General features: G+C 41.9%; 1 protein-coding gene and 2 pseudogenes across 6 annotated transcripts in view; 2 read left to right on the forward strand and 1 right to left on the reverse strand.

Annotated features, from left to right (window-relative positions):
• LOC147127726 (uncharacterized) overlaps positions 1-2,445 on the forward strand; it is a 16,673-nt pseudogene extending 14,228 nt beyond the window's left edge. Inside the window, exon 2 of the transcript XR_015084162.1 lies at positions 1,044-2,445. The product of XR_015084162.1 is annotated as an uncharacterized LOC147127726 (transcript). The remainder of the gene's footprint in view (positions 1-1,043) is intronic.
• A 4,643-nt stretch (positions 2,446-7,088) lies between these two features.
• Positions 7,089-13,998, forward strand: LOC147127727 (uncharacterized; annotated as a pseudogene). The gene is made up of 2 exons (XR_015084159.1): positions 7,089-8,335; positions 11,704-13,998. The product of XR_015084159.1 is annotated as an uncharacterized LOC147127727 (transcript).
• Positions 13,999-17,300: 3,302 nt separating this feature from the next.
• Positions 17,301-26,427, reverse strand: part of LOC147127728 (uncharacterized) — a 47,937-nt gene continuing 38,810 nt past the window's right edge. The window contains exons 1-2 of one of the 4 annotated variants that reach the window (XR_015084164.1): positions 19,435-24,987; positions 18,701-18,837 (exon numbers count right to left, since the gene is read on the reverse strand). Coding sequence is in view for 1 of the 4 variants with exons in the window: in XM_086020349.1 (XP_085876475.1) it covers positions 18,323-18,837 (515 nt within the window). In the remaining 3 variants the exon portion in view is untranslated. Of the gene's footprint in view, positions 18,838-19,251; positions 24,988-26,427 lie in introns of those variants that run through there. The other 3 variants (XR_015084165.1, XR_015084163.1, XM_086020349.1) reach the window with 3 other exon arrangements.

A 26,427-nucleotide genomic window follows, 5' to 3' on the forward strand; every position in this document is an offset into this window, starting at 1 on the left:
AAAAAGCGGACAAAAACGTCCAAAGTATGGACATACTTTAGAGAAAGGTAGAGTTGGTCGTCTGCAAACCTCTGTAAAGCTGAGTTGGCGTACCAAAGCAGCACATCAGCCATGAACGAACTAAGCGACGTCACTCAGGAAGACGAGAGAAAGCAGAAAGCTGGAGTATCCTAAGTCCAGCTAACTAACTAATATCCCCCGGTTTTACTGAAATTGTTATTGTGTCCGACGTATTAACGTGCATTGTTAAGTTTGATTTTTCGAAGCAGCGGGTGGCACTCAAAGTTACGCCGTGTTGTGTTTCAACTTTGTGCATTATGTAGCTAACGTTTGCGGAGCTATTTCACTCCAGTCAAATTGTGTTGGTGCTTGTAGGTAATGTTATATTGGTTCCGCTGCTCTATGTACCTATAAACAGTAACACACGACATCAGTTATCTGCTCCAGAAAGCTCTCTGTGCACTGGGCGCAGCACAGCATGCAGATCGTACATTGTCCTGCTCCCGCTGCTAAAAAAAAAAAAAAAAAAAAAAAACCTAGAGGAAACACTGGCCTGCTAACCATAGTCCGTGACTGTACTAATATATAATATGTGCTTTTTCATTATTATAATACTTAGGTATGCACTGCTTTATCTGTTTCAGGTTTAAGCAAACTGATGTTATTTTTTAGTTATTTATTTTTGTTAGTTCTTTTACTTGGGCTGTTCACACATGCACGCACACATTGTTTTATCGTTATGTATAGATAAATACCTCATTCATGTTCACACATCGTGATGCCTTCCTAAAAGAGATGTCACTGTTCATTCAATTTCAAAATGTTTTTTTTTCACTTTAATAAACAAAGAATTTAAATAAGCTTTCAGAAATGTTTTTTGGAATTAATAATCGTCAAGTCAAAAATAATCGCTAGATTAGTCGAAAAATTAATTGTTAGACTAATCGACTAATCTTAAAAATAGTCGATAGATTAATCTGGAGAAAAATAATCGTTTGGGACAGCCCTAATACAATGTGTACTTGACTTCTTGTGTCTCGCAGACATCAGTGAAGATGTTCGTACTGAGAGGCAGAGGCCAGAGCACCCTCACGTGAAAGAGGAAGAGGAGGATGAGGAAGCCCACCATTTCCAAGGGGAAGATGAGCCGATGTCTCTTTGCATCAAAAAAGAGAACGAGTCGGAGCATCCTTACATGAAAGAGGAGAGAGAAGACCCCCACTACATTAAAGAGGAGCAGGAGGAAATGTGCAAGCTGCCATCGACTGGTGTCCCTTTGAAGAGTGAAGCTGAAGGTCAAAATAAATGTGAGGTGAGCAGAGGGGCGGAGCCTCCAAGCAGCAGCTCATGTCAACACATGACAACAGAAGGTGATGGTGACCACTGTCGAGGATTGCAAGCAGACGGCCTCTTAGCTCCACTATCAGAGAGTGACGACATGTCGTCACATGTTGATGATGATGATGAGTTTAGAGGTGATGACAACAAAAGCTGGAATTGTTCTCACTGTGGGAACACATTTGCTTGCAAGAAGAGTTTGAAACAACACATGAGAATACACACTGAAGAGAAACCTTTCGTCTGCACAGATTGTGGCCAAAGATTCTCTCAGAAGGGAAACTTAAAAACACACACAAGAAGCCACACTGGTGAGAAACCTTTTTCCTGCTCTGTTTGTGGCCAAAGATTCTCTCAGAAGCGACATTTAAAAATACACACAAGAACACACACTGGTGAGAAACCTTTTTCCTGCTCAGTTTGTGACCAAAGATTCTCTCAGAAGGGAACCTTGAAAATACACACAAGAACACACACTGGTGAGAAACCTTTTTCCTGTTCAGATTGTGGCCAAAGATTCTCTCAGAAGGGAAGTTTAAAAACCCACGCAAGAAGCCACACTGGTGAGAAACCGTTTTCCTGCTCAGTTTGTGGCCAAACTTTCTCTCAGAAGGGAAACTTAAAAATACATACAATAAGCCACACTGGTGAGAAACCTTTTTCCTGCTTAGTTTGTGGCCAAACTTTCTCTCTGAAGGGAAGCTTAAAAACACACACAAGAACACACACTGGTAAGAAACCTTTTTCCTGTTCAGATTGTGGCCAAAGATTCTATGAGAAGGGACACTTAAAAAGACACACAAGAAGCCACACTGGTGAGAAACCGTTTTCCTGCTCAGTTTGTGGCCAAACTTTCTCTCAGAAGGGAAACTTAAAAATACACACAAGACGCCACACTGGTGAGAAACCCTTTTCCTGCTCAATTTGTGGCCAAACCTTCTCTCAGAAGGGAAACTTAAAAATACACACAAGAAGCCACACTGGTGAGAAACCTTTTTCCTGCTCAGTTTGTGGCCAAATATTCTCTCATAAGTTACAGGTCAAGAGGCACAAGTGTGCTAGTGAAAAATGCAGTCATCAAAAGGCATTCAATGAACATTTAAATGTTTAATATCTTACATATACACCATAGTAAGTGTTTGAAAAAGCTGCATTTTGCTTAATATGTGATCTTTTATTTTGTCTTCTTGTGGTCTTAGTGGACAAGTGTTGAGAATTAGCACAGGCGCTAAAATACCTTAAGCAATGCACATGCCTTGTCCAATGTTTCAGTGATCTCCATGTGAACTAAGTTCATGATTGATGAAATAAACTGTGAAGAAACTTTGACCTTTGATGGGGAAAGTGGGGAATTGTAAATATGATTCTGAATGAAATGGAAATGATCAGTGAATCTTCTTTGTCAATGAAAAAGGTTGAATACATTATGCTGACATATGAGATCCTTTTGTTTAATTAAGCTATTATTCAGTGTTCAGGTATTTGTTTGCTTGCTCTTATCATTATTGTTTCTTGATTTATGTATATATTTATCTTAGGCTAGGTTCACACCGCATGTCTTAATGCTCAATTTGGATTTTTTTGTAAAAATCCAATTTTTTTTGTGTAAGCGTTCATATTACATTATAAATGCGACATCGGTTTTGTCTGCTGTATGGACACATGCGTCGTCAAAATGGCCCGCATGCGCAGAAGAAGAGACGACGTCACACGCGACGTTGTGTTTGCGGAAGTAAATGTGGTCCAGCGTGTCGCGGCATTTATACAGTCAAGCGATTAGGTAGCAGGTAGAAATAAATACAGTATTTGGTAGAAATTATGAGGCGAGGCTTTAATATCTCATTTCATGGAGTGAAATATCTCTGCAAACATGAGCTACATAATGCACAAAGTTGAAACACAACACGGTGTAACTTTGACTGCAACCCGCTGCTTCGAGAAATTAAATTTAACGATGCACGTTAACACGTCGGACATAACAGCAATTTCAGTAAAACCGGGGGTATTAGTTAATTAGTTAGATGGATTTACGGTACACCAGCTTTCTGCTTTCTCTCGTCTTCCAGCAGTACTCCTGAGTGACGTCGCTTAAGGTGTTCGTTCATGGCTGATATGCTGCTGTGGTACGCTAAATCAGCTTTACAGAGGGTGCAGACGACCAACTCGCTCGACCTTTCTTTGAAGTATGTCCATACTTTGGACATTTTTGTCTGCTTTTTTAGCGGGGGACGCTGGTATCCGGCGCCTCTGCCATTTCTAATGTGCGCACTTGTTTACAACTAACACAATGCACGTGTTGACGTATTTACGTCATCGACACTCTAGCGTACGTACGTGCTGACGTATTTTACGTCATCGACACTTGAAGTCAACTGTATGTTGTGCGTCCCGACGCGTTTATGTCATCGGCCACGTCGACTATGCCGACTAGTCGGGACAGCTCTAAAGTCAATAGTGTTACTCAAAACAACTTTGCATATTCGAACCCCTGCTGCCAGCAGTTTCCCTCTGCCTGCGTGGAGCACGTTTGGGCTCTAGATGACGTCAATGCCGGATATATGCGACCTGGCCGTTCAGACCGCGAACGCATTGGAAAAGATCGGGGCCATTCAGACTGTCAAAAAAAATCAGATACAGGTCACATATGAGCAAAAAAAATCAGATCTGGGTCGCATTTGCCTGCGGTGTGAACCTAGCCTTAGTTCTGCTTCCTTTATTTAAGAATTGATCAATATTTTTTATTATTCCCCCACCACCATGACCCCCAATCCACCAAGCATGAATTATTCCTTTTGTAGGCCAAGGGCTTTTTATCACCTTTTTTGTGTGCGAAAATTCATTCTCCAAATCCTTCAAATGTTATTGAAAAATAAAATGTTCTCTAAACGTTTGGAGAAGTCATGGAAATTTTGTGTGGATAATATTAAGGGTGTGTGAAACAGGAGTCAAGATCATGCAAGATGGCGACTAATGAAGGCGGCTGGCAACATTGTAACGTGTTACGCAAGTGATCGCCAATTTCACGTCCAGAAAAAAAGTGAAAAGCGAAGACGACTGTGGCTGGTTGCAATCAGCAGAGCCAACCTACCGAACACAGACTATTTTTTAATTTACTTGGATCACTTTGTCACAGGTAAAATATTTCGGAAATTCGATCACACTTCGTTCTAGGGTTGTCACGATATCAAATTTCTGTTTCGATACAGATACCAATAAGTTATTTCGATACTTTTTGCAAACAGGTTAAAGGGACATTTTAACATTGGCACTTATATAATAGGTTTGCATGTAAATATGACATCAGTTATCAATGCCCCCCCCCCCCCAAAAGACTGTAGTGATTATTTAAGGGCTTTTTTGTGATTACATTTACCGCAAATTGGCACGCCCCCTTTTGGAGCTCGGCATATTTTTTCGAATCTCAGCGGTCTACGTTTGAAGGATCTAAATTTATATGAATGGCTTTATATTAGCCAAAGTTTAACCAAAACACAAAATGGGAATTACACATCAGAAAATCAGTTAAAAGTCTCAGAGTCAGCGTGGCCTGATCTGAGCACGGGACCAGCTGCTGAAGATCAGCCCCATAGGCAGGGCCAGCCAGGGAGGAGACCAGCCAACATTATGTTTAGATTTTGAAGACAGTATAAATGTGAGGGCTGCATGTTGGACCGCGCCCCTTTTCTACCCTCGCCCGTCTCGGGTGAGAGCATTCACGAGGATGGAAAAGCTGCCCAGATCTAATCATAGTATGATTCCTGAACTTCAGAGATGGTTAAGAAAGCTGACGAGAGAATTTACATTGGATTCCTTCATGAAAGATAAAACGAACAGGCATTGAGTAAGTAGTTGTTGTGTAAATTGCTAATTGGGCTCATGGGCTCCAGACCTAAAAAGCATTACAACACAAATTATAAAACTGACTGTTTATGGTTGCAACTTTATCAAAAATAACTTTGGTTATCGTTACCCGCGTAAATTTCATCATAATATTTCAGTGAGAATGCCGTGTTGTTGGCCAGTGGACGTGGATAACTTTATTGCTTAGTTATTGTAATGTTGTTCTATATGCAGTAATCACTACAATCATATTTCATCAGAATCTCAAATGTGTAGTTTCATGTCGTTTTACCAAACAGTAAAATGCAATGGCCACGTTATACATTTTTATTTTCACTATATTTTTACATTCACTCTTTGCAGATGCATCACTCAATCATTCAGGGGAATGTGAAGTTTGCAATGCAGCGCTGCACTCAATGCTGCAAATACACCGCCCGCTTTGCTCCCAATTCAAACCTGCTCGTCTCTGTAAAGTTCTCCAGCACACAAAAATGCAATTACGTTTCAAGGTAATGCCAGTTTGTGTACTTCTAGTTAAAATGCATCTGTGGACACTTCATGGACACTAGAATTACATTCTGCCCAAGAGCAGCTGGTATGTATTATTGAATAGTACGGTAGATTGAAGCCAAAGGTACCTGGTAAGATAGTGCTGCATTGTATTTTTGTTTAAAAATAGATTTTGTGTGTGTTTCAATCAACTAGACTATGTCTTGGACATTAAAAAGCAAGGAAAAGAGCTGATAGTGAAAACATAGACAGCTGCCCTGATGTGTGCCAACTTTTGGAAGGACAATGAAATGGAATAAATTAGGTCACTTACAGATGGATGTCTTTTGATTATGTTCAAGTTGACATACAGAAAAGCCAAACAATTTTTCAATTGCTGATAAAAAAACGCTGTCTTTGACCTCATTCAGCAGATTGCCCAATCACAGTTGAAAAAAATAATGTAAAATGCGTTCTCTAAATGTGCTTTGTCTTATACTTATGTCTTATGTAATTGAGTGCCTGATAGCTTGTCTACAATATATCACACATGGAAAGACCATATATGTTGCAGACCTTGATGTTGTTCCAACATCACCATTGTAAGTTAACCATCCTTTATATATATTTTTTAATTAAATTATTTTATTTTTTTTTGAAAGTAAGCTCCAGAAGACTTCGTTGACATTGACTTTTTGATGACTCTCTATCACTTGCACAGCTGTAATTATTCGGAACTGCAGCACCTGTCAGGTGCCAAATGTTCTTTTAGTTGCAGTTGCTTGCTTGTAACTTTAAGAATCGTGTGGCTCAAAACTAACAAACCTTGTGTGTCTCTACATGGCTAATAAAAATAAATGCTGATATTATTATTATTTTTTTGACTGACATGCCTGTAATGAAGAAATGGTGGTGTATACTACTAATGGAAAACTTCATCCTTGGCAGGTTGGTACTGTGCAACTGTATAATTTGTTTGAATGAAATATGTTATGTAATGTTACGTCTTATTTCAGCTTTGGGAAATTATCTGCGCACTGGACGGATGCTTCAAAGGCATTTCTGTGAGGTGAAATCCTTCCTGTGTTCTGACTCAGTAAGCACCAGCTGGACAACACTTCTGGGGTTGTTTTCAATAATATTTTCATTAATTTCTGAAGCCCACTTTTATAACAATGTTTCTTTTCACCAAGATATCCTTCCTTATGATAAAAAAAATCTCTTTACCATGACAGTTTGAGGGAAATACGTTCTTTTTCATGCTATTGACTTTAAAAAATGTTTTATTTGAATAATGGAAAAAAAAATTGAAGCAAGAGGAGCAGCAACAACTTCTATCGGCTCTACCCACATGTGATAAAGATGGAGATTTAACAGATGATGTGGTGCTGCATTGGAGATTGACCAAACGGGCCGGATTCTGAGGAGGACCTACTTCTCCAAAGGAGTCATCCTGCAGCTGTTGCCACTCAGCATCTATTGCAGCCTGGTCATCCTGGAAGGGGGATTCCCCCAATTTGTGGCCCCTTCTCAAGGTTTCTCAATTTTTCTCAATTGTGTTTGGAGTTTTTTCTTGCCCCCCTTGGGGGTTAAGATGAGGGGATGTCCTCGTGGTCTTTTTAAAGCCCTGAGACTTTTCATTAAATACATTTCACTAAACTAACTTTTTGAATGAAGTCACTGATAGTGCAGTGGTACTCACGCCTGAGTTGTGTGCGGGCAGCGTGGCATTGTGGCATTGTGGCATCGATTCCCGCTCAGTGGCGGTGTCTGTGTGTGCCCTGCGACTGGCTGGCGACCAGTTCAGGGTGTAGTCTGCCTTCGCCCGTTGACGGCTGGGATAGGCTCCAGCGCCTCCCCGCGACCTTATATAGGATAAGCGGTTTGGAAGATGACATGACATTACAACTTTTTGAATGTGTCTTTTTGAACAGTCATTTGGTTGAGTACAAACAGAAAGCAGTTTTTGTAATCATTAATCATGGCAAATGATGTTGGACCTATAAGGTAAAGTATCAAAGACAAGAACAGACTATCTTAAATAAATGATAAATATGGCAAGGCAAAGCAGACTCTTACATGTTCGAAAGGGTGTATGAGGAAGTATAAACTAATATCTAGTCCTACCTTTTACATAAGATCCTACGTTTCCTCTTATATTCTGTACTGTATTGAAAAATACATAAATAACAATAAATAAATTGGAGGGAGGGGGCCCACACACACTGACTATAACGAACGAACGAATGTGCCTCTGCATGATCCACACGCTTGATTGTATTTTCCATATTTTTTTTCTCAAGATGTACTCAGACCACAACACAGAACGTTCATCACTACTTTTCTAGAGTAAAACAAATTACGCTAAATCTTTGTGTCCGATTAAAGTCGTCTCGGTGCACATTGGCGTTTCTTGGCCTAGCTTAGCTAAGTGTAGATTAGCTTGCTAGCTGCTAACAAAGAGACGCGTTTGTGATCAACATCGTTCAGCAGGGATCAAGTTTGAGCTGCAAGTGTTGTGGTGATTGTCATGTGAAAATGTGTTCAAGAAGGACAGCAGAGTACGAGGAGGAACTTTTTGGAGCAAAAGAGGCCAACGAGCGACAACGTCAATTACTGGACGCCATTAGCAGAATGCAGCCAAGAATCGTTCCCCACAGAGCAGGTTTGGTCGCTTCTTCCACTTTTTAAGGAAATGCTTTCCAATTTGAACAGTATACAAGGCGTGCCGTCTGTCTGTCTGTCTCTCTGTCTTGTTACTATATACAGGTGAACAAAATTGTTGGTACCCCTTTGTTAATGAATGAAATTAACTATCAAATATCAGACATTGCTTTTGAAATGTAGTTCAACAGAATTATTTTAAAAACAAACCCTTGAAACAAGGATGGACAAAACTGATTGGACCCTTAAAGGGAAGTCAACCCAAACATATTTATTGTGTGAAGGCTAAGGCCTTCAAGGCTAAGGCCTACGTTATTCGCGTTATTCTACACCATTCAATTTTATTATTCTTCTATTTTATTTCTCACACTTTTTTGGCGTTCCTCTACTTCCACATTTTTCAACCGATTCTCGCCATTCCAACTTCAATATATTCCAAAAATTCCTTTTTTTTTCGCCAATAAAATTTACGTTTTCCCCAAAATTCGCAGTTTTTAACCCAAAAAAAACATTAATTTCCAATGGCACATTCAACATTTCCCATTTCCACCATTGCAATTTCAAATTCACAAGATTCAACTCACATTGGTAAAGCTATTCAACACACCCACAATTCCTATTTACCCAAAATTCAACTTATTCACCCGTAAAAAAAACTTGAAAATTCCACCATTCATTCCCATTGTCATATTCAACAATCCACATTTACATCATTCCAATTTGAAATTGACAACATTCATCTCATTCAACTCACATTGGTCAAGCTTTTCAACACACCCAAAATTCCTATTTCCCACACATTCAACTCATTCACCCTTAAAAAACCCACAAAAATTCAACTATTAACCATTCATTTCCATTGGAACGTTCAACTTTTCACATTTACACCTTCCCAATTTCCACAAATTCAAGTCATTCAACTCATTCAACTCACATTCAGCTTTTCAACACCCCCAAAATTCGTACTTCCCACACATAAAACTTATTCACACCTAAAAAACCCACAAAAATTCAACTATTCACCATTAATTTCCATTGGCAGATTTACCTTTACGCATTTACACCATTCCAATTTCCATAAATTCAACTCATTCAACTCACATTCAGCTTTTCAACACCCCCAAAATTCCTACTTTCCACACATTCAACTCATTCACAATTAAAAAAAAACCACAAAAATTCACCATTCATTTCCAGTGGACCAGTGTTATTGCCCCGAGGTCTCCCCAGTGCGGCGGCCATCTTGGACAGGGACATTAGCTAGACTGAGGATACTCACCCCGAGGTCTTCCCAGTGCTGCGGCCATCTTGGGCAAGGTTATTAGCTACACCCATGATTCTCGCCCCTCAGCCAGCCCCAATAAGGCGGCCATCGAGCAGGGACATTAGCTAGACTGGGGAACACACCCCGAGGTCTCCCCAGTGCGGCAGCCATCTTGGGCAGGGAGATTAGCTCGACTGGGGATACTCACCTCGAGGTTTCCCCAGTGCGGTGGCCATCTTCGGCAGGGATATAGGCTGCACCCGTGAGTCTCGGCCTTCAGCCAGCCCCAATAAGGCGGCCATCGGGCAGGGACATTAGCTAATACTGGGGATACTCACCCCGAGGTCTCCCCAGTGCGGTGGCCATCTTGGACAGGGACATTAGCTAGACTGGGGACACTCACCCCGAGGTCTCCCCAGTGCGGCGGCCATCTTGGGCAGAGACATTAGCTAGACTGGGCATACTCACGCCGAGGTCTCCCCAGTGCGGCGGCCATCTTGGTCAGGGACATTACCTAGACTGAGGATACTCACCCCGAGGTCTTCCCAGTGCGGCGGCCATCTTGGGCAAGGTTATTAGCTACACCCATGATTCTCACCCCTCAGCCAGCCCCAATAAGGCAGCCATTGGGCAGGGACATTAGCTGGACTGGGGAACACACCCCGAGGTCTCCCCAGTGCGGCGGCCATCTTGGGCAGGGACATAAGCTAGACTGGGCATACTCACCCCGAGGTCTCCCCAGTGCGGCGGCCATCTTGGGCAAGGATATAAGCTACACCCGTGAGTCTCGGCCTTCAGCCGCCATCTTGGGCAAGGATATAAGCTACACCCGTGAGTCTCGGCCTTCAGCCAGCCCCAATAAGGCGGCCATCGGACAGGGACGTTAGCTAGACTGGGGATACTCACCCCGAGGTCTCCCCAGTGCGGTGGCCATCTTGAACAGGGACATTAGCTAGACTGGGGATACTCACCCCAAGGTCTCTCCAGTGCGGCGGCCATCTTGGGCAGGGACATTAGCTAGACTGGGCATATTCACCCCGAGGTCTTCCCAGTGCAGCGGCCATCTTGGGCAGGGACATTAGCTAGACTGGGGATACTCACCCCGAGGTCTCCCCAGTGCGGTGGCCATCTTGGGCAGGGACATAAGCTACAGCTAGCATTCTGGCCCCTTGGCCTCCCCTGGTGTGGCGGTGGCATATTGTTCAAAAGTATTGGGACACCCAGAATTGTCATCCTCAGGTGTCCCTAATGAAGTGGCCATGTTCAAAAGTATTGGGACACCCAGAATTCTCATCACCAGGTGTCCCCAATGAAGCGGCCATATTGTTCAAAAGTATTGGGACACCCTGAAGTGACCCTAAGTGACCCCTAGGTGACCTGAAAGTGACCTGGAAGTGACCCAAATGACCCGGAAATGAGCTGGAAATGACCCCCAAGGGCCCGGAAATGACCCCAAGTGACCGGAAAGTGAATCAAATGGCCCAGGATTGACCCGGAAGTGACCCCAATTCAGCCGGAAGTGACCCAAATGACCTGGAAGTGACCCGGAAGTTTCCCAAGTGACCCCGAAGTCACCCAAGTGACTCAGAAGTGAAGTGTTTCCTTACTTCCTCTTTTCTTGCTTCTCCTCTGTGTTTTATGTCCTCATTCCAGGCCATTGTACATCATTCGAGGTCATTCAACTTCATTCCACTTCATTCCACTTCATTCAACTTAATTCCACTTCATTAAGCTTCTTTCCAATGCATTCAGCAGTTTCTTTTAGCTTCCTTCTCCTTGACACGCAATTTCGCCAGAAATTGCATTCTCTAGTTTACTAAAGTGGCTTAAATGATACAGTGTAAAAACACAAAATATGAAATAATCATTAAAACCTATTGCATCATGAATATACGAAGCCAGGACCGCTTTTGATAGGGCCAACACTAAATAAGGTGCAATGTCATACCCTGTGCAAAAATGCCCCCTGCCCCCAAAATGCATTGGTAAGTCACTTGGCTAATGTCAAGCAGTATGTTGTAATCGTAACTCATCTGGTTGTCCTAATCCCCTTAATTCTACAGATAAACCATAATACCATGTGTATTTGACTTCTTGTCTCGCAGACTTCAGTCAAGATGTTTGTCGTGAGCGACAGAGGCCAGAGCGCCCTCTCATTAAAGAGGAAGAGGACGATGAGGAAATCCGCCATTTCAAAGAGGAAGAGGACCAGAGGCCTCTTTGCATCAAAAAAGACGAGGAACCGGAGCATCCTGACATGAAAGCGGAGAGAGAAGACCCCCTCTACATTACAGAGGAGGAGGAGAAGATGTGCAAGCTGCCGTCGACTGAAAATGTAGGTCAAAATAAATGTGAGGTGAGCAGAGGGGCGGATCCTCAAAGCAGCAGCTCATGTCAACACATGACAACAGAAGGTGATGGTAACCACTGTGGAGGATTGCAAGCAGACGGCCTCTTAGCTCCACTATCAGAGAGTGACGACATGTCGTCACATGCTGATGATGATGATGATGATGATGATGATGATGATGACGATGACGATGACGAGTTTATAGGTGATGACAACAAAAGCTGGAAATGTTCTCACTGTGGGAGCACATTTGCTTGTAAGAAGAGTTTGAAACAACATATGAGAATACACACAGAAGAGAGACCTTTTGCCTGCACAGATTGTGGCCAAACATTCTCTAAGAAGGGACACTTAAAAACACACGCAAGAAGCCACACTGGTGAGAAACCTTTTTCCTGTTCAGATTGTGGCCAAAGATTCTCTCAGAAGAGAAGTTTAAAAACCCACGCAAGAAGCCACACTGGTGAGAAACCGTTTTCCTGCTCAGTTTGTGGTCAAACTTTCTCTCACAAGGGAAACTTAAAAAAATACACACCATAAGCCACACTGGTGAGAAACCTTTTTCCTGCTCAGTTTGTGGCCAAACATTCTCTATGAAGGGAAGCTTAAACATACACACACTGGTGAGAAACCTTTTTCCTGCTCAGTTTGTGGCCAAAGATTTTCTCGTGAGGAACATTTAAAAATACACACAAGCACCCACTGGTGAAAAACCATTTTCCTGCTTAGTTTGTTCCCAAATATTCAATCGGAAGCAACATTTAAAAACACACACAAGAAGCCACACTGGTGAGAAACCATTTTCCTGCTCAGTTTGTTGGCAAATATTCAATCGGAAGCAACATTTAAAAACACACAAAAGAAGCCACACTGGTGAGAAACCTTTTTCCTGCTCAGTTTGTGGCCAAAGAGTCTCTCTGAAGGGGAACTTGACAAAACACACAAGAACCCACACAGGTAAGAAAACATTTTCCTGCTCAGTTTGTGGCCAAAGTTTCTCTCATAAGGGAAACTTAAAATCACACAGAAGAAGGCACACTGGTGGGAAGCCTTTTTCCTGCTCAGTTTGTGACCAAACCTTCTCTCAGAAGGGAAACTTAAAAATACATACAAGAAGCCACACTGCTGAGAAACCTTTTTCCTGCTCAGTTTGTGGCCAAATATTCTCTCATAAGTTTCAGGTCAAGAGGCACAAGTGTGCGAGTGAGAAATGCAGCCATCAAAAGGCATTCGATGAACATTTAAGTGTTTAATATCTTACGTATACACCATAAGTGTTTGCAAAAAGCTGCATTTTGTTTAATATGGGATCTTTTATTTTGTCCTTTTGTAGTCTTTGTGGACAAGTGTTGAGAATTAGCACAGGTGCTAAAATACCTTGAGTAATGCACATGCTTTGTCCAATCTTTTAGTGATCTCAATAAGAACGAAGTTAATGATTGATTAAGTAGACTGTGAAGAAACTTTGACTTTTGATGGGGAAAGTGGGGAATTGTAAATATGACATGCAAATGATCAGTGAATCTTCTTTGTCAATGAAAAAGGTTGAATACAGTAGGTTGACATGAGGTCCTTTTGTTTAATTAAGCTGTTCAGTGTTCATGTATTTGTTTGCTTGTTCTTATCATTATTGTTTCTTGATATCTGTATATCTTAGTTCTGCTTCCTTTATTTTTGAATTGATAAATGTTTTTTATTATTCCCCCAGCACCATGGCCCCACGTCCACCAAGCATTAATTAATTCCTTTTGTAGGTCAAGGTTTTTTTTTGTGTGTGTGTTTGTGATAGTCTTTCACTGGACAAAATCAAGGTTCATTTGGGCATTAAAGTCCTGTAAAAATACAGAACCTGAAAATTCATTCTCCAAATCCTTCAAATGTTATTGAAAAGTAAAATGCTCTCTAAACTTTTGGAGAAGTCATGGAAATTTTGTGTGGATAATATTAAGGGGGTGAGAAACAGGAGTCAAGATCATGCACGATGGCGACTAATGAAGCCTGTAACATGTCACTTTGTAACGTGTTACTGTTGGAATGTTTTGAAGGTCTCTAGGGCATAAGCCCAATTAGTAATTTAGAAAACAACTACTTACTCAATGCGTGTTCGTTTGATCTTTCAAGAAGGTATCCAATGTAAATAAAGACTCACACAAGTCGACTGAATTTGCTCGTCTGTTTTCTTTTCGATCTGTGAAGTTCAGGAATCATACAATGATCAGATCTGGGAAGCTTTTCCATCCTCGCGAATGCTCTCACCCGAGGGCAGAAAAAGGGACATGGTCTAACATGCAGCCCTCACATTTATACTGTCTTCAAATTCTAAACATAATGTGGGCTGGTCTCCTCCCTGGCTGGCCCTGTCTATAGGGCTGATCCTCTCCAGCTGGTCCCATGGTCAGATCCGGTCATGCTGACTCTCAACACCTTTAACTGAATTATGCGATGTCCCGTTTGAAGACACATTTCTATTCGTTGGCTTTTGATCTGACCTGAGACTGACACATTTTCAGCTGTTTTCCGGTGTCTATTGTATATAGTGTTTTGTGTTAATTTATTGATATCACTTGTTGTATCATGGCTATTTTTGTTGTTGTATGTAAAGTGCTTGGTTATAGCTGTAGCTGTCGTGAAATGCGCTATATCGGTGTTTCCCACAGATTTGAAATCTACTTGGGTGGGTGGACGCCGGCGGGGGTGGGGCAAATCTTATTTTGTTATTTTACGCTAAGTAAAAATTGTTACCACTCAGTGACACCACATTTTTGCACTTATTTTGTATTTAAATAAAAAATAATAATAAAATAAGGCTGTCATTGGATCGTAAGAGAAAAAACTGGATGGGGACAGCGAAAGACAAACATACTTAGCCTTAAAACATATAACACCATGTTTGAGATGTTAATCCACAATCCCAAAGCACAAAGCTTTGCAAGTATGAAGTGCACAGTCTGGGGACAGAATTTGAATGATCATGTAGCAGAACGGCTACCACAACCTCTTCATCGAACGTGACAATAATAATCATGAAAAGTATGGTGTGATCAACTTATCCTAAGTATAGTTTAAGTTGGCCTATTGAGACCATTCAAACATGGTATATAGTCAGGGGTGCACATGATTTCTTTCATGCGGTACTCGCATGAGTACCAGGAGATTGTCTTTGGTACTCACTAGTGGTCCAACGGATAACATAAGTCACAGTTCGGATCGGTCATAGATTTTGAGGATCATTTTTTGTATGAGCAAAAAAAAAAAGCTGAATAGAACTTTGTCTTCATTTATTTTATAAAACGGTTTTTCCCATAAAAAAAAATCAACTCCTAATGTCTAATATTAAGAACACAATTTAACGCAATTTTGCAAGTGGTACATTGTATACATTTCAAGGTATCCTCCCAGACATTTTGAGCTGAATGTTTTCTTACAATTAGGCAAACATGTTGTTATGAATTAAGTGAAGACAAAGTTTTATTTTTATTTATTTTTTTTCATAATGAAAAAGACGAAGTGCAAATTTAAGGCACCTTTCTTAAAACATGAACAGCACATTACAAAGCAATCTAGGTCCACAATGTAGAAAAATAAGTTTAAAAAAAGCAGCAGCTGTTGAACTACCAGCTAATGATAACAGCTGCTAGCCACTGACGCAGGAGATTTGTGCCGTACCATACAATGACAGCGTAATTAACTCGCCGTTTGTTCGTGTCCTAAATTAGGGACTGAATTTGATTTCGAGACAGCCTTGTGCTGGTAGCAAGCGTTAAGACTGCCGATACGTCAAAAACGGAAGTCGTGTTAGCCGTTACGTCACCACGCGGGCCAACTTCAAAATAAAAGTTCACTAAGGCTTGTAAAGTATGTAGGTTATTCGAGTAAGTAGGAGACGAGTCAAACATTGTGTCAGTCCAGGCTGCAGCGCAGTCTGTTTATTGATGCACTTCCGTGACTCGCTGCCGCTCAGTAGGCAAGCGAGATGGACATTTCCATAAGCAATTGCGAAGAATGAACATCTCACAATACATTACATCTCCCTTCTTCAGCTGCGCACCACAATATTCATCCAGACCGAACCGCAGAATGACAGTAATACTGCTACCAACAACAAATATTCCCAACTTGCTAGCAAACAGTGTAAAGCTTCAAACACAACAAATGCAAACAATTAGCAGACCTCGTCAACGCGGTGGTGCTCTACCTACTACAATGTGTGTACCCATTACATGACTAACCATGCTAAATCATATGCTAACTAGGAAGGAGAGGTTACCAGCACATCACTTCCGCCAGGCATCTTTACCACGCCTGTTCCCTATTCTGATGGTAACACTACTTCTGTAACTTGATGAAAACTACAACTTCAGTCTATCAGGGGGTTTCACTACTCTACCCCGCCGGGTGGGATACAGTTCACCTGAGTGGAGCTGTACAGTCCCTGGTGGTTCACCCAGTGACGAGGACTGCAGTTCTGATGGGCCCTGTGCAGCCGGTGTCAGTTCAGGGAATTCAGGCCAGGACTCGCTACGGATCTTGTGGCGAGACCGGTTGGCAATCGGAGTGCTGGTGCGAAGGGGTTGGCTGGTACGAAGGGGTTGGCTGGTACGGTGGTACTGCTTGCCACCACTCTCCACCACATAGGATCGTGGAGCACTGTGGGAACGGAGTACAACCCCTGGAGACCATCTGGGATTGCCTGGGTATGGTGCCATTCGCACCTCATCTCCGAGTTAATAGGAGTGCTGGTGCGAAGGGGTTGGCTGGTACGGTGGTACTGCTTGCCCCCACTCTCCACCACATAGGATCGTGGAGCACTGTGGGAACGGAGTACAACCCCTGGAGACCATCTGGGATTGCCTGGGTATGGTGCCATTCGCACCTCATCTCCGAGTTGTAGGGTGAGAGGAGTATGGGCTGCTCTCTTGCAGTCATAATAGAACTTATGGGTGGACTTGGACCTGTTGAGCAAGCGCTTAACCCTACGGGCATCATAAGCCATAGGTTCCAGCAGCGCATGCGCCGTCGGCAGCTTGTTGCGAGGCCTCCTGCCCATGAGCAGCTGAGCTGGCGACAGGCCTACTGAATCAAGCGGAGTAGTCCTGTAGTTCAGTAGCAGCAGGTGCTTGTATGGTGCCTTCCTCCAGAGCTTCTTGACTGTTTGCACTGCACGCTCTGCTTCTCCATTTGAATGTGGTGTGTGAAGTGAGGTGATGTTTTGTGCAAGATGCCGTAAGCCTTACAGAACTCTTTGAATTCTTCTGAAGAGTATTGTGGCCCATTGTCCGTACGAAGGGTGCGTGTCAGGTTCACACCAAGTGAGACATTCATAAACAATGCACACAATGAGGAGAGAAGACATTCTACAACAATATTGTCTTTTTACTTGCAAGGAGAGCGCAGGGAAGTGTACGATTACAGTTCCTAAAACGCTCTGCCCGGCTCCTGCGCCCCCTTTCTTTTTATTATTCTTCGGTGTCCCTGATAACAAAGGTGTTCCAGCTCTAAGGGAAAGGGGAGCGAAAGCAGCTGGAACACTATGAACTTGTTTTGTCTATGTGTGTGTGTGTGTGTGTGCGTGTGTGTGGGGGTGTGTGTGTGTGTGTGTGTGCAATTAACATACATATGTGAAAGCAAAGCACACCAAGCAAGTTGGCCTAATGATAAAAATCAAACACATAAATAATAAAATGCATTATTATTCTTACATTCCCCCTGTTTTTATATAATATAAAGCTAAACACATGAACAATAAAATACATCATTATTCGTGTATAGTATAAAGCTAAACCTACAAAACTAACAGGCTTAATCATGAAAATCAACATGAATAATAAACTGCATTATTATTCTTACATTTCCCCCGTTTATTATAATATAAAACTAACTATAATATAAAGAAAAATCTGATTGAAAAATCCAACACCCGAATCATTATATACAACATTAATCACATTCCCCCCTGTTTCTCTTACATTTGCACAATCCTCATATCATCGAATAGACCCTCCACAAAGGCTTTAATCTACCGAATCACTCTCATGAAAACAAATGTAATTACACCCGGGGTTGTCAATGTAATTTTACTCATGATCTCCAAGACCCGGAAAGAGATCTGGAAAAGAAAACGAAATGTCAACAGGAGAATCAAAAGAAGTGTCATCAGTGTCATCATTACTCTCAACTGTACGATAAAGCAATAACGGATAAACATCGTTTAATTTTGACGTCGGAGGTGCAATAGCTGTAGTGATCAACCAGTTGAGCAGTGCCCTAAGACAAGGAATACAACAATACCCACACAACGTGAGGATAGCTGCAAACACAGCAACAGAAACCAAGACAGAGGAAACCAAGTCCTTGGGTCTACCAAATGTTCTTTCCTACCACTCCGTCCAAAGAGACGTGTCCACTCCAGAGTGCTCCTTCATCTTGTGGTTGAGAACGCGGAGGCCATCGATGGCCCTGATGAGGGACCCCTCCGGGGCCGTGTTGTTAGGTATGAATGTACAACACCAGTCGCCAAGCATGGCGCACACCCCACCCTTTTCCGCAAGGAGCATGTCAACCGCTATGCGGTTCTGGAATGTCATGAGAGAGGTGGCTGCCAAATGTTCTTTGATAGCAAGAAATCCTGCTTCAGTATAGTTACCCAGTTTCTGCACATTGTAGTGGAGGTAGTTGATCCTGTCAACATTTTTATTCGGCGTGATCCAAATAAAAATGGACTCCCAACCAGCTGCAATCTGATCAACCAGTTTATACTCATCTGGTACACCTCGAGGTACGTCAATAGCATCAATATAGGTCGGATCTCCATCCCTCCAGGAAGCACTACGCCGACTCCTAAAGAACTTGTCTCGCGGAATGTGCGTCAGAGCTGCCCTCTGGATATCCTCTACAGTAGATGGAAAAATAGTAACAGTTAAGAGCAATGACACAAGTGCACAAACTCCTGAAGCATTTCTCATATAATTGTTAACATATGAACCTACTCTAGGAATCTCAGAAGGAGACAGAGTACTGTCTTCACAAATTACAACAGGAAAATAAGGATCAAAACCTGATGAATAAGCCCACAAAAGAAACCCCCAACAAGATGAATTAAAAATAGCTACAGTTGGAGGCCTGTAAGGCCCAACCCCCACAGTGACCCTGAGATTGAGTGTCGACCCCGTCTTTGAAAGGAGCCCAATAATCACCCTGTTGTGTAGTGATCAAAGAATCCCAACTCGAATCTAACACATGTCCAGTGAGGTACCACCAGTACTGTTCGTACCCCTTCCCCGTTGTTTGAATTATACTACCGCACCTTTTCTTGAACCCCCTCATGGTTGCTATTGGAAGCTTCAGTTCTGTCGTGCTATTTTGGCATCGCCATTTCTGCTGTAACTCCACTAAAAAGGGGTTGGTGTCTGTCAAATTCTTCACTGACCGTCAAGTATTTTCAGATACTATAAATCTGCACCCACCTTCTTGCCAGACTTTTGCTCACCTTCCCCGGAGGAGAAATCAGCAGAAATGACCTTCTTACAATGTGATAAGTGTATCCACGTGCTCCTCTCTGCAAGCTTCACAGCAGTCGGAGTTGTCAGCAACACTTGATATGGGCCCTCCCACGTGGGAGAGTGCCAGTGTTTTCTCTTAATGCTCTGGACCAGGACCCAATCTCCTGGCTTCACCAGTTGTTGTGTCTGTTGGGAAACACAATCGTTCTCAGGTAATTTAAGTTCATCACGTTTCTCTAAAGTCTTTCTCATGTAATCAGCCAAATTCGCCTCATCATCCAATTCCCAGTGTTTAGTGAATAACGGTAGTTTGTAGGGCCTACCGAAAAGTACTCCAAATGGAGTAGGCCCAGTTATACTAGTAATGTTGCTATACAGTTTAACAAGATCAACGCATTGCGTCCAAAGGTCTACCCGTTTCCTCCATGCGTTTTTTTTTTTGTTTGTTTTTTTTCAACCTATTCTTTACAGTCCCATTCATCCATTCCACCAGACCAGCACTCTGTGGATGATAGGAACAATGACGCTTTAAGTCAATATGAAATAACAGACCTATTTTAACAATAACAAAATGTGTCCCATTGTCACTATAAATTCTCTGCAGAATACCATATCGCGGTATAATGTCTTTCAATAAATTCAATAAAGTCCATATGAATTCTCTGAAAAGGATAGGTTGCCGGAGGAAACTGACCCCGCATTGGACGCAAGTTACCTTGTGAATTGTGCCTGGCTCAGGTCAAACAAGCCCTACAAAAAATGTTTTTTTTAGACGAGGTTAAACCCATAAGTCGTGTAATGTCTGTTTACAAAAGCCACCGTTCCCCCAGTCGAAACATGAGACACCCCATGGCTTAATATTGCTGCCCACCTGAACAAATTTTTGGTAGTATGGGTTTTCCCTCTGTGCTGACATAAATATTTTCCTGCAAAGTTGCCCCCTTATCAGTCCAGAGTTTTTGTTCTGTCTGTGGACTCTGCTGTTGCATAGCTATCAAGGTTTGGGTATTCAATATTTGTGTGTCAGGAATATGGTCTGATAACCCCGCGAAGGGCTTTAAAGCCGCTTCTCTAGCTGTTTTGTCTGCGAAAGCATTGCCCAATGACACACTGTCTGTCCCCGATTTATGTGCGGCGCACTTACATATTGCAATGTTGCGTGGTAACTGTACGGCATCTAACAAATGTTGGAGTAATTGAGCATGTGTCACTGCTCTTCCCGTCGATGTAATTATGCCTCTATTGCGCCGGTATTGTGCAAAGATGTGTACTGTTGCAAATGCGTATTGGCTATCAGTGTAAATTGTAACATCTTTATTCTGGCATAATTTACATGCCTCTGTTAGTGCAACTAATTCAGCAGCTTGAGCAGAATAATGCAACGGCAGTGAATTTCATCTTTCGTAACAACAGAGTAGCCAGTCGTGTTTTCCCAAAAACATCCTTTTTATATGACCCATCGACAAATAGCGTGAATCCTGTCCCTAATGGCAAAAATTTTAAGTTAATTCTACATTTCGTTGATTTTTTTTTTCAGCCAGTTCCATGTCACCCCCAACCTGCCTCCTCACTGCCACCGGCCAACGTCTCATCGTCCTCTCTTCTATGAAACAACACCTTGTCCAACTTACTTGGCCCTTTCTCACGCTTCTGCGCCAACACTCTCCAAAAGTCTACATCCTCATACCCATCCTTTCTCATTTTCGCTTCATTGTTTTTACGTTTAGTCCGTATTTCATACTGCAGGTTCACTAATTTTTGTGTGTTAAGCTGGAAACTGACTGACTGAATTACGGTTTATACAAGTCACATGCTCGGCGTGTTATCATCTGGTATTTGGTCTACTGAAAGTACGCCATAAATGCCAACAGATGTTCCTTCCGTGTGTGTGTGTGTGTGTGTTTTGTCTCATTACTGTTTGAGAAAAATGTAACCTTCTCTTGCTACCCCGTTTGTGTACATGTTGTCTAAGCATTATTCCATCATGAAAAGTACTTGCCATGTCTTTCACGCGTACACATTGTCTAAGCGTTATCTTATTATGAAAAGTACTTCCCGTTATATTAATGCATTATCTCTGTCTATTTTCTGCTGTCCCATTAATTATTCCCACCAATCCAGCACTTTGAGGGTTGTAAGCACCAAGATTCTCAGATCAATGTGAACCATCACTCCTATTTTCTCCACAATTTGGTCAACAAAATGGGTACAACCGTCATTGTACGTTTTTTAGAAATGCCATATCTGGGGATGATATTCCACCAAAGTGCTTTTGCCACCGTCAACGCGTCTGAATGTTTGGTATAGGGAATATTTCTAGCCATTTTGAAAAAGCATCTATGATGACGAAACAATAGTTTTCCATTCAATTCAGCAGCCCATTCGTATGGATATTTCGGTAAAATAAGTAATCTGTTTGGCCATACACAGATGTCACCTGGTAATGTCGCACCAGTGTTTTATTTTAGCTTATTTATTTATTCTTTTTTTTTTAAAAATCAAGGAGTTCAGTTTATAAAAATAATAAATAAATAAAAAATATGGAAACTCGTTGCCCTAGAAATGATAAGTAAACGTAAGTTGAACTCTTTACGTGTAACAAGCTATCAATTCTGAGTGCACAGTATTACCACCAACTTAATTATTTTGAGTTTATAGCGCTAAATGGTTACAAGGTCCAACATTTGTATAGTGCGCATCTCCCTTTTATATTTAAAAACCGGTGTGCCAACAAGGATATATCAGCTATTGCATGCAATAAATGTTTTTGTAACAGGAAAACAATAAAAATGTGAAGTTCCAAAGGGATGGATAGCATTTCACCTTAAAAAAAAAAATCCAGAAGTTCTAAATATTTAATTTGTTTAAGACATGTAAACTCAAAACAACTGAGTAAATTAATTTAATCGTCAGGAATTACTAACAACTTAATTAAAATGAATGTTTAGAACAAATTATCAAAATGTGAGTTAGTTCAACACAATACTTCTGAGTAATATGTATGTTTGTGTTTACAGTGAGGCAATCATGTCTTCCTCCATCCTCAGGAAGTCGTAACAATGTGGCTGTGTTTAACATCGTGCGTCTCTTTAGTTAGACGTTGCCTCAATACATACAAGGTAAATGTTTTGCTAGTGATAAAAAGATCATGGTCCTTTGTTAAAACAATGCAGAGACTGCACGTGGCACTCTCAAAATCAGGGGATAGAACAAAAACTATGGTTGCACTTAAAAAAACAACAACTGGAAACTGAGGCCCCCATCCATTGCTGCATTTGTTTGTACAGCAATGGATGCTGCAATAACTGCTCTTCCAGAGTGCGGCAATGCACCGTCCAATTCGAAATAATTAGTTTCATTTTGTCTCTATCTTGCCGCACCAAAACTGAGGTCGAAAATTGACCTTTACAATCCATCAACTGAATAAGGGGTCGCCATAATTTAAGATAATGCTGTGCTTAACACTAAAATTTGCTTTATTTCACAAAAATGTTCCTGCTTCATTGGTCTACCTTAAAGGTGATGTCATTTGAGGTCTTCACTATTACATTTTTTCACCAACGATTCCTGCATAATTTGGAACCCAGATTCAGCAACAATTTGTTAGACCTAAAAAATGACATCATCCACCCCTTCGTTTGATTTTTTGGAGCCTGGAGAATTGCACTTTGTTTTTGTTTTTCTATTCCCCACTACAATTATACTTCCAACACTAAGATTGCGTCCCAAATATTTGACTTGTTGTTTCTACATCCGTAGTTTATTTTTGCTTACTTTGTGCTCTTCTTCAGCCAAATGTTATAATAATGAACAAGAATTGTTCCGCCTTGTCGCAGGGTCAGACAAGAGAGGAGCAGAGGGCCCAGGTGCCCCTCCCTGATGTCTGCGCCGCCGCTCAAGTCACATTATCTTCGTTTCTTACTTTTTGCCCATTAAATGCTTCTGCTATATGATTGATTCCTGTAACACGGCTACTTTATGTGTAATTAACTTAACCATTAAAACGTGTTCAGCTATCCATGTGTCTAAATATTGGATCTTATCAGGATACTGTTTTTCAACAAACTTCCAATCCTTACATTGCATTTTATGATTTAAATTTACTACCTATTTTCCCCATTGTATAGACAATTTGGTCCAGCTTGCTAACACATAGGGTGTTCTAAAAACTGGATTTTTATCAGTAGGACAGCAATTCAAATTTCCTGTTGTGGTCATTCTCACTACAACCTTTTCAGATGGAGAATTCTTGCTTCTGCATCCACACCAGTCTGCTGTTCATTATCCTACTACATTACATACTACTAATAATACTATACTAATTATATGGAATAAAATACCAAGTGGTATTTTAATTCGCAATCACTCTGTTCACTTACACACTTCACACAGGGTTTCACAACCGATTTGCCCAAACATACCCACACCCAGAATTCAAGTGTACACAGGCCTTTGCCATCCTTTATTATTATTATTATTATTATTGTTATTTTCTTTTTTTAAGCTGGCCAGCAAAGTCATATTTTGTTATCCAAAGGTTTAAGTGTTGTATTTTGGAAGGACAGTGACGCTCCACAAATGTCCAATCTTTGCATGCAAGGTTTTGTTTAGGATCACTTTTATCACCGATTTTACTGTTAACTTTCCCCATTTTTTTCATTTTTTTTCCCCTAGAGTCAGTTTTATGACACCTAGGGTGTCCTATACTGACTTTTACCTTAAAACAGGGTGACAATCAACACAGTGTGTGGCAATCCTCAAGCTTCTACCACAAGTGGCGGAGGATTCTTGCCTATTGCGTCCACACAAAGTTGTCACTTACAATCCTGTTTACATTCACTCACACAGTTTTTACACAGTCACACTTTTAGCAGCGTTTTTCACGGAGTTTAAGTACGTACAGGACACCGTCGCCCTGACAGTTTTATAGACTTACTCTGTCTTTTACCTTGACATTGACTAGTATTCTCAAGGCTTACACAGTTTTAAAGACTTACTCTGTCTCACAGTTTTATAGACTTACTCTGTCTTACTACTTGACCAGGGACTAGTATTGTCAAGGTTTTTTACCAGCGCGCAATTCACTCATCCACGAGTGTCGTGAGTTTCCTACTCACCCAGAGATGTCTTCACTCCTCCGGCTTCCCGTCAGCCTTCAGTTCCCAGAAGTGGAGCCAAAGACCAGTCCCACAAAGGGTCTTAGAGCCGTGGCCACGGACTTTACCTGGAGGTTGACTCGACAGCTGGAAACCTTCCGGCATATAGGGATCCGGCTCGAAGGACCAATTTAATGTCAGGTTCACACCAAGTGAGACATTCATAAACAATGCACACAATGAGGAGAGAAGACATTCTACAACAATATTGTCTTTTTACTTGCAAGGAGAGCGCAGGGAAGTGTACGATTACAGTTCCTAAAACCCTCTGCCCGGCTCCTGCGCACCCTCTCTTTTTATTTTTCTTCGGTGTCCCTGATAACAAAGGTGTTCCAGCTCTAAGGGAAAGGGGAGCGAAAGCAGCTGGAACACTATGAACTTGTTTTGTCTAAGTGTGTGTGTGTGTGTGTGTGTGTGTGTGTGTGTATGGGGGTGTGGGGGTGTGTGGGTGTGTGTGTGTGTGTGTGTGTGCAATTAACATACATATGTGAAAGCAAAGCACACCAAGCAAGTTGGCCTAATGATAAAAATCAAACACATAAATAATAAAATGCATTATTATTCTTACAGTGCGACAGATTCCGTGTCAGGCAAACTGAGCCTTCAAGAGTCCATGGTGGCCCTGCTACGCTGGTCTTTAAATTAATCTACTTCAATATATTTCAAGTAGTAGTCCACTAGTATAAAGTACTGTTTGCCTTCAAATTCAAATAAGTCAGAGGCCACTTCCTCAAACGGTAGTTCTGGCGTTTCCGTCGGCTTGAGCGGCTCTCTGGGAAGTCTGTTTTGAATTTCGACGCGCTTACAGCAATTCCGGATCGTGTTTTGAATTTCAGCACTCATTCCTGGTCAGTATATGACCTCACGAGCTCGTTGCTTGCGCTTTACCACACCAAGATGAGTGTGATGTATGAGTTCTAACGTGTGCACGCATGGTGGGTGGCAGTACAATGCTCAATCCCTTGTATACTATGCCATCCGACACAGCCAGTTGGCTTCTTGAGTCCCAGTATGGTTGCACTGAAATGGGTACCTCCCTTGTGGATTGTTTACTGGAGACAGCTTAACTCCTCTTTTGTGCATTCTTGCAGCTCTGTACAGGTATATTTCTGGTCACTCACGGAGACAAAGCTGAGCATGGAGACATGGTCAAGGCCAACTGCCTCAGGCGTGTTATCACTTAGCTGTGCCCTGGAACAGGTGTCGGGCAGCTCCATGTCCTTCCCTCTTCTGTACCTGACTGTGATGTCATACCACTGTAGTCGCAGACGCATTCTCTGGATGCGCATGGGGGTGGACAGCAGCGGTTTCCTATAAATGTCTTCAAGAGGCTTATGGTCATTATATATTGTGAAATGTTTCCAAAAAATGTAGTGGTGGAATTTGACACATGCGTGCACAATAGAAAGCATCTCCTTTTCTATTTGTGCATAGCGTGTCTCTGAATCAGTTAGCGACCTGAACGAGAAGGCAACGGGACGGTCGTCCTGTAGCAACACTGCACCAAGCCCCATGCTGCTGGTGTCACAGTATATCTCTACCGGCTGGCTGCGTCATAATACTTGAGCACTGGTGGGTGGGTGCACAGCTGTTTGAGTCGCTCAAAAGATTGCTGTTGCGCTGGTTGCCATGCAAACTCAACCTAACTCTTCAGGAGCTGTCGCAGTGGAGCATCTTCGACACTCAAGTTAGGTATGAATTTTGACAAGTATGTCACAAACCCGAGACAACGGCGGACACCCTCTTCATCTTTTGGAGCTGGCATGCGCATCACCGCTTCGGTCTTGGCAGTGTCCGGCTTAAAACCATTAGCTGTTATCAGAT

This window comes from Filicampus tigris, chromosome 21 (assembly GCF_054856515.1).
Source record: "Filicampus tigris isolate MCC_2025a chromosome 21, RoL_Ftig_1.0, whole genome shotgun sequence".
Classification (NCBI taxonomy): Eukaryota; Metazoa; Chordata; class Actinopteri; order Syngnathiformes; family Syngnathidae; genus Filicampus; species Filicampus tigris.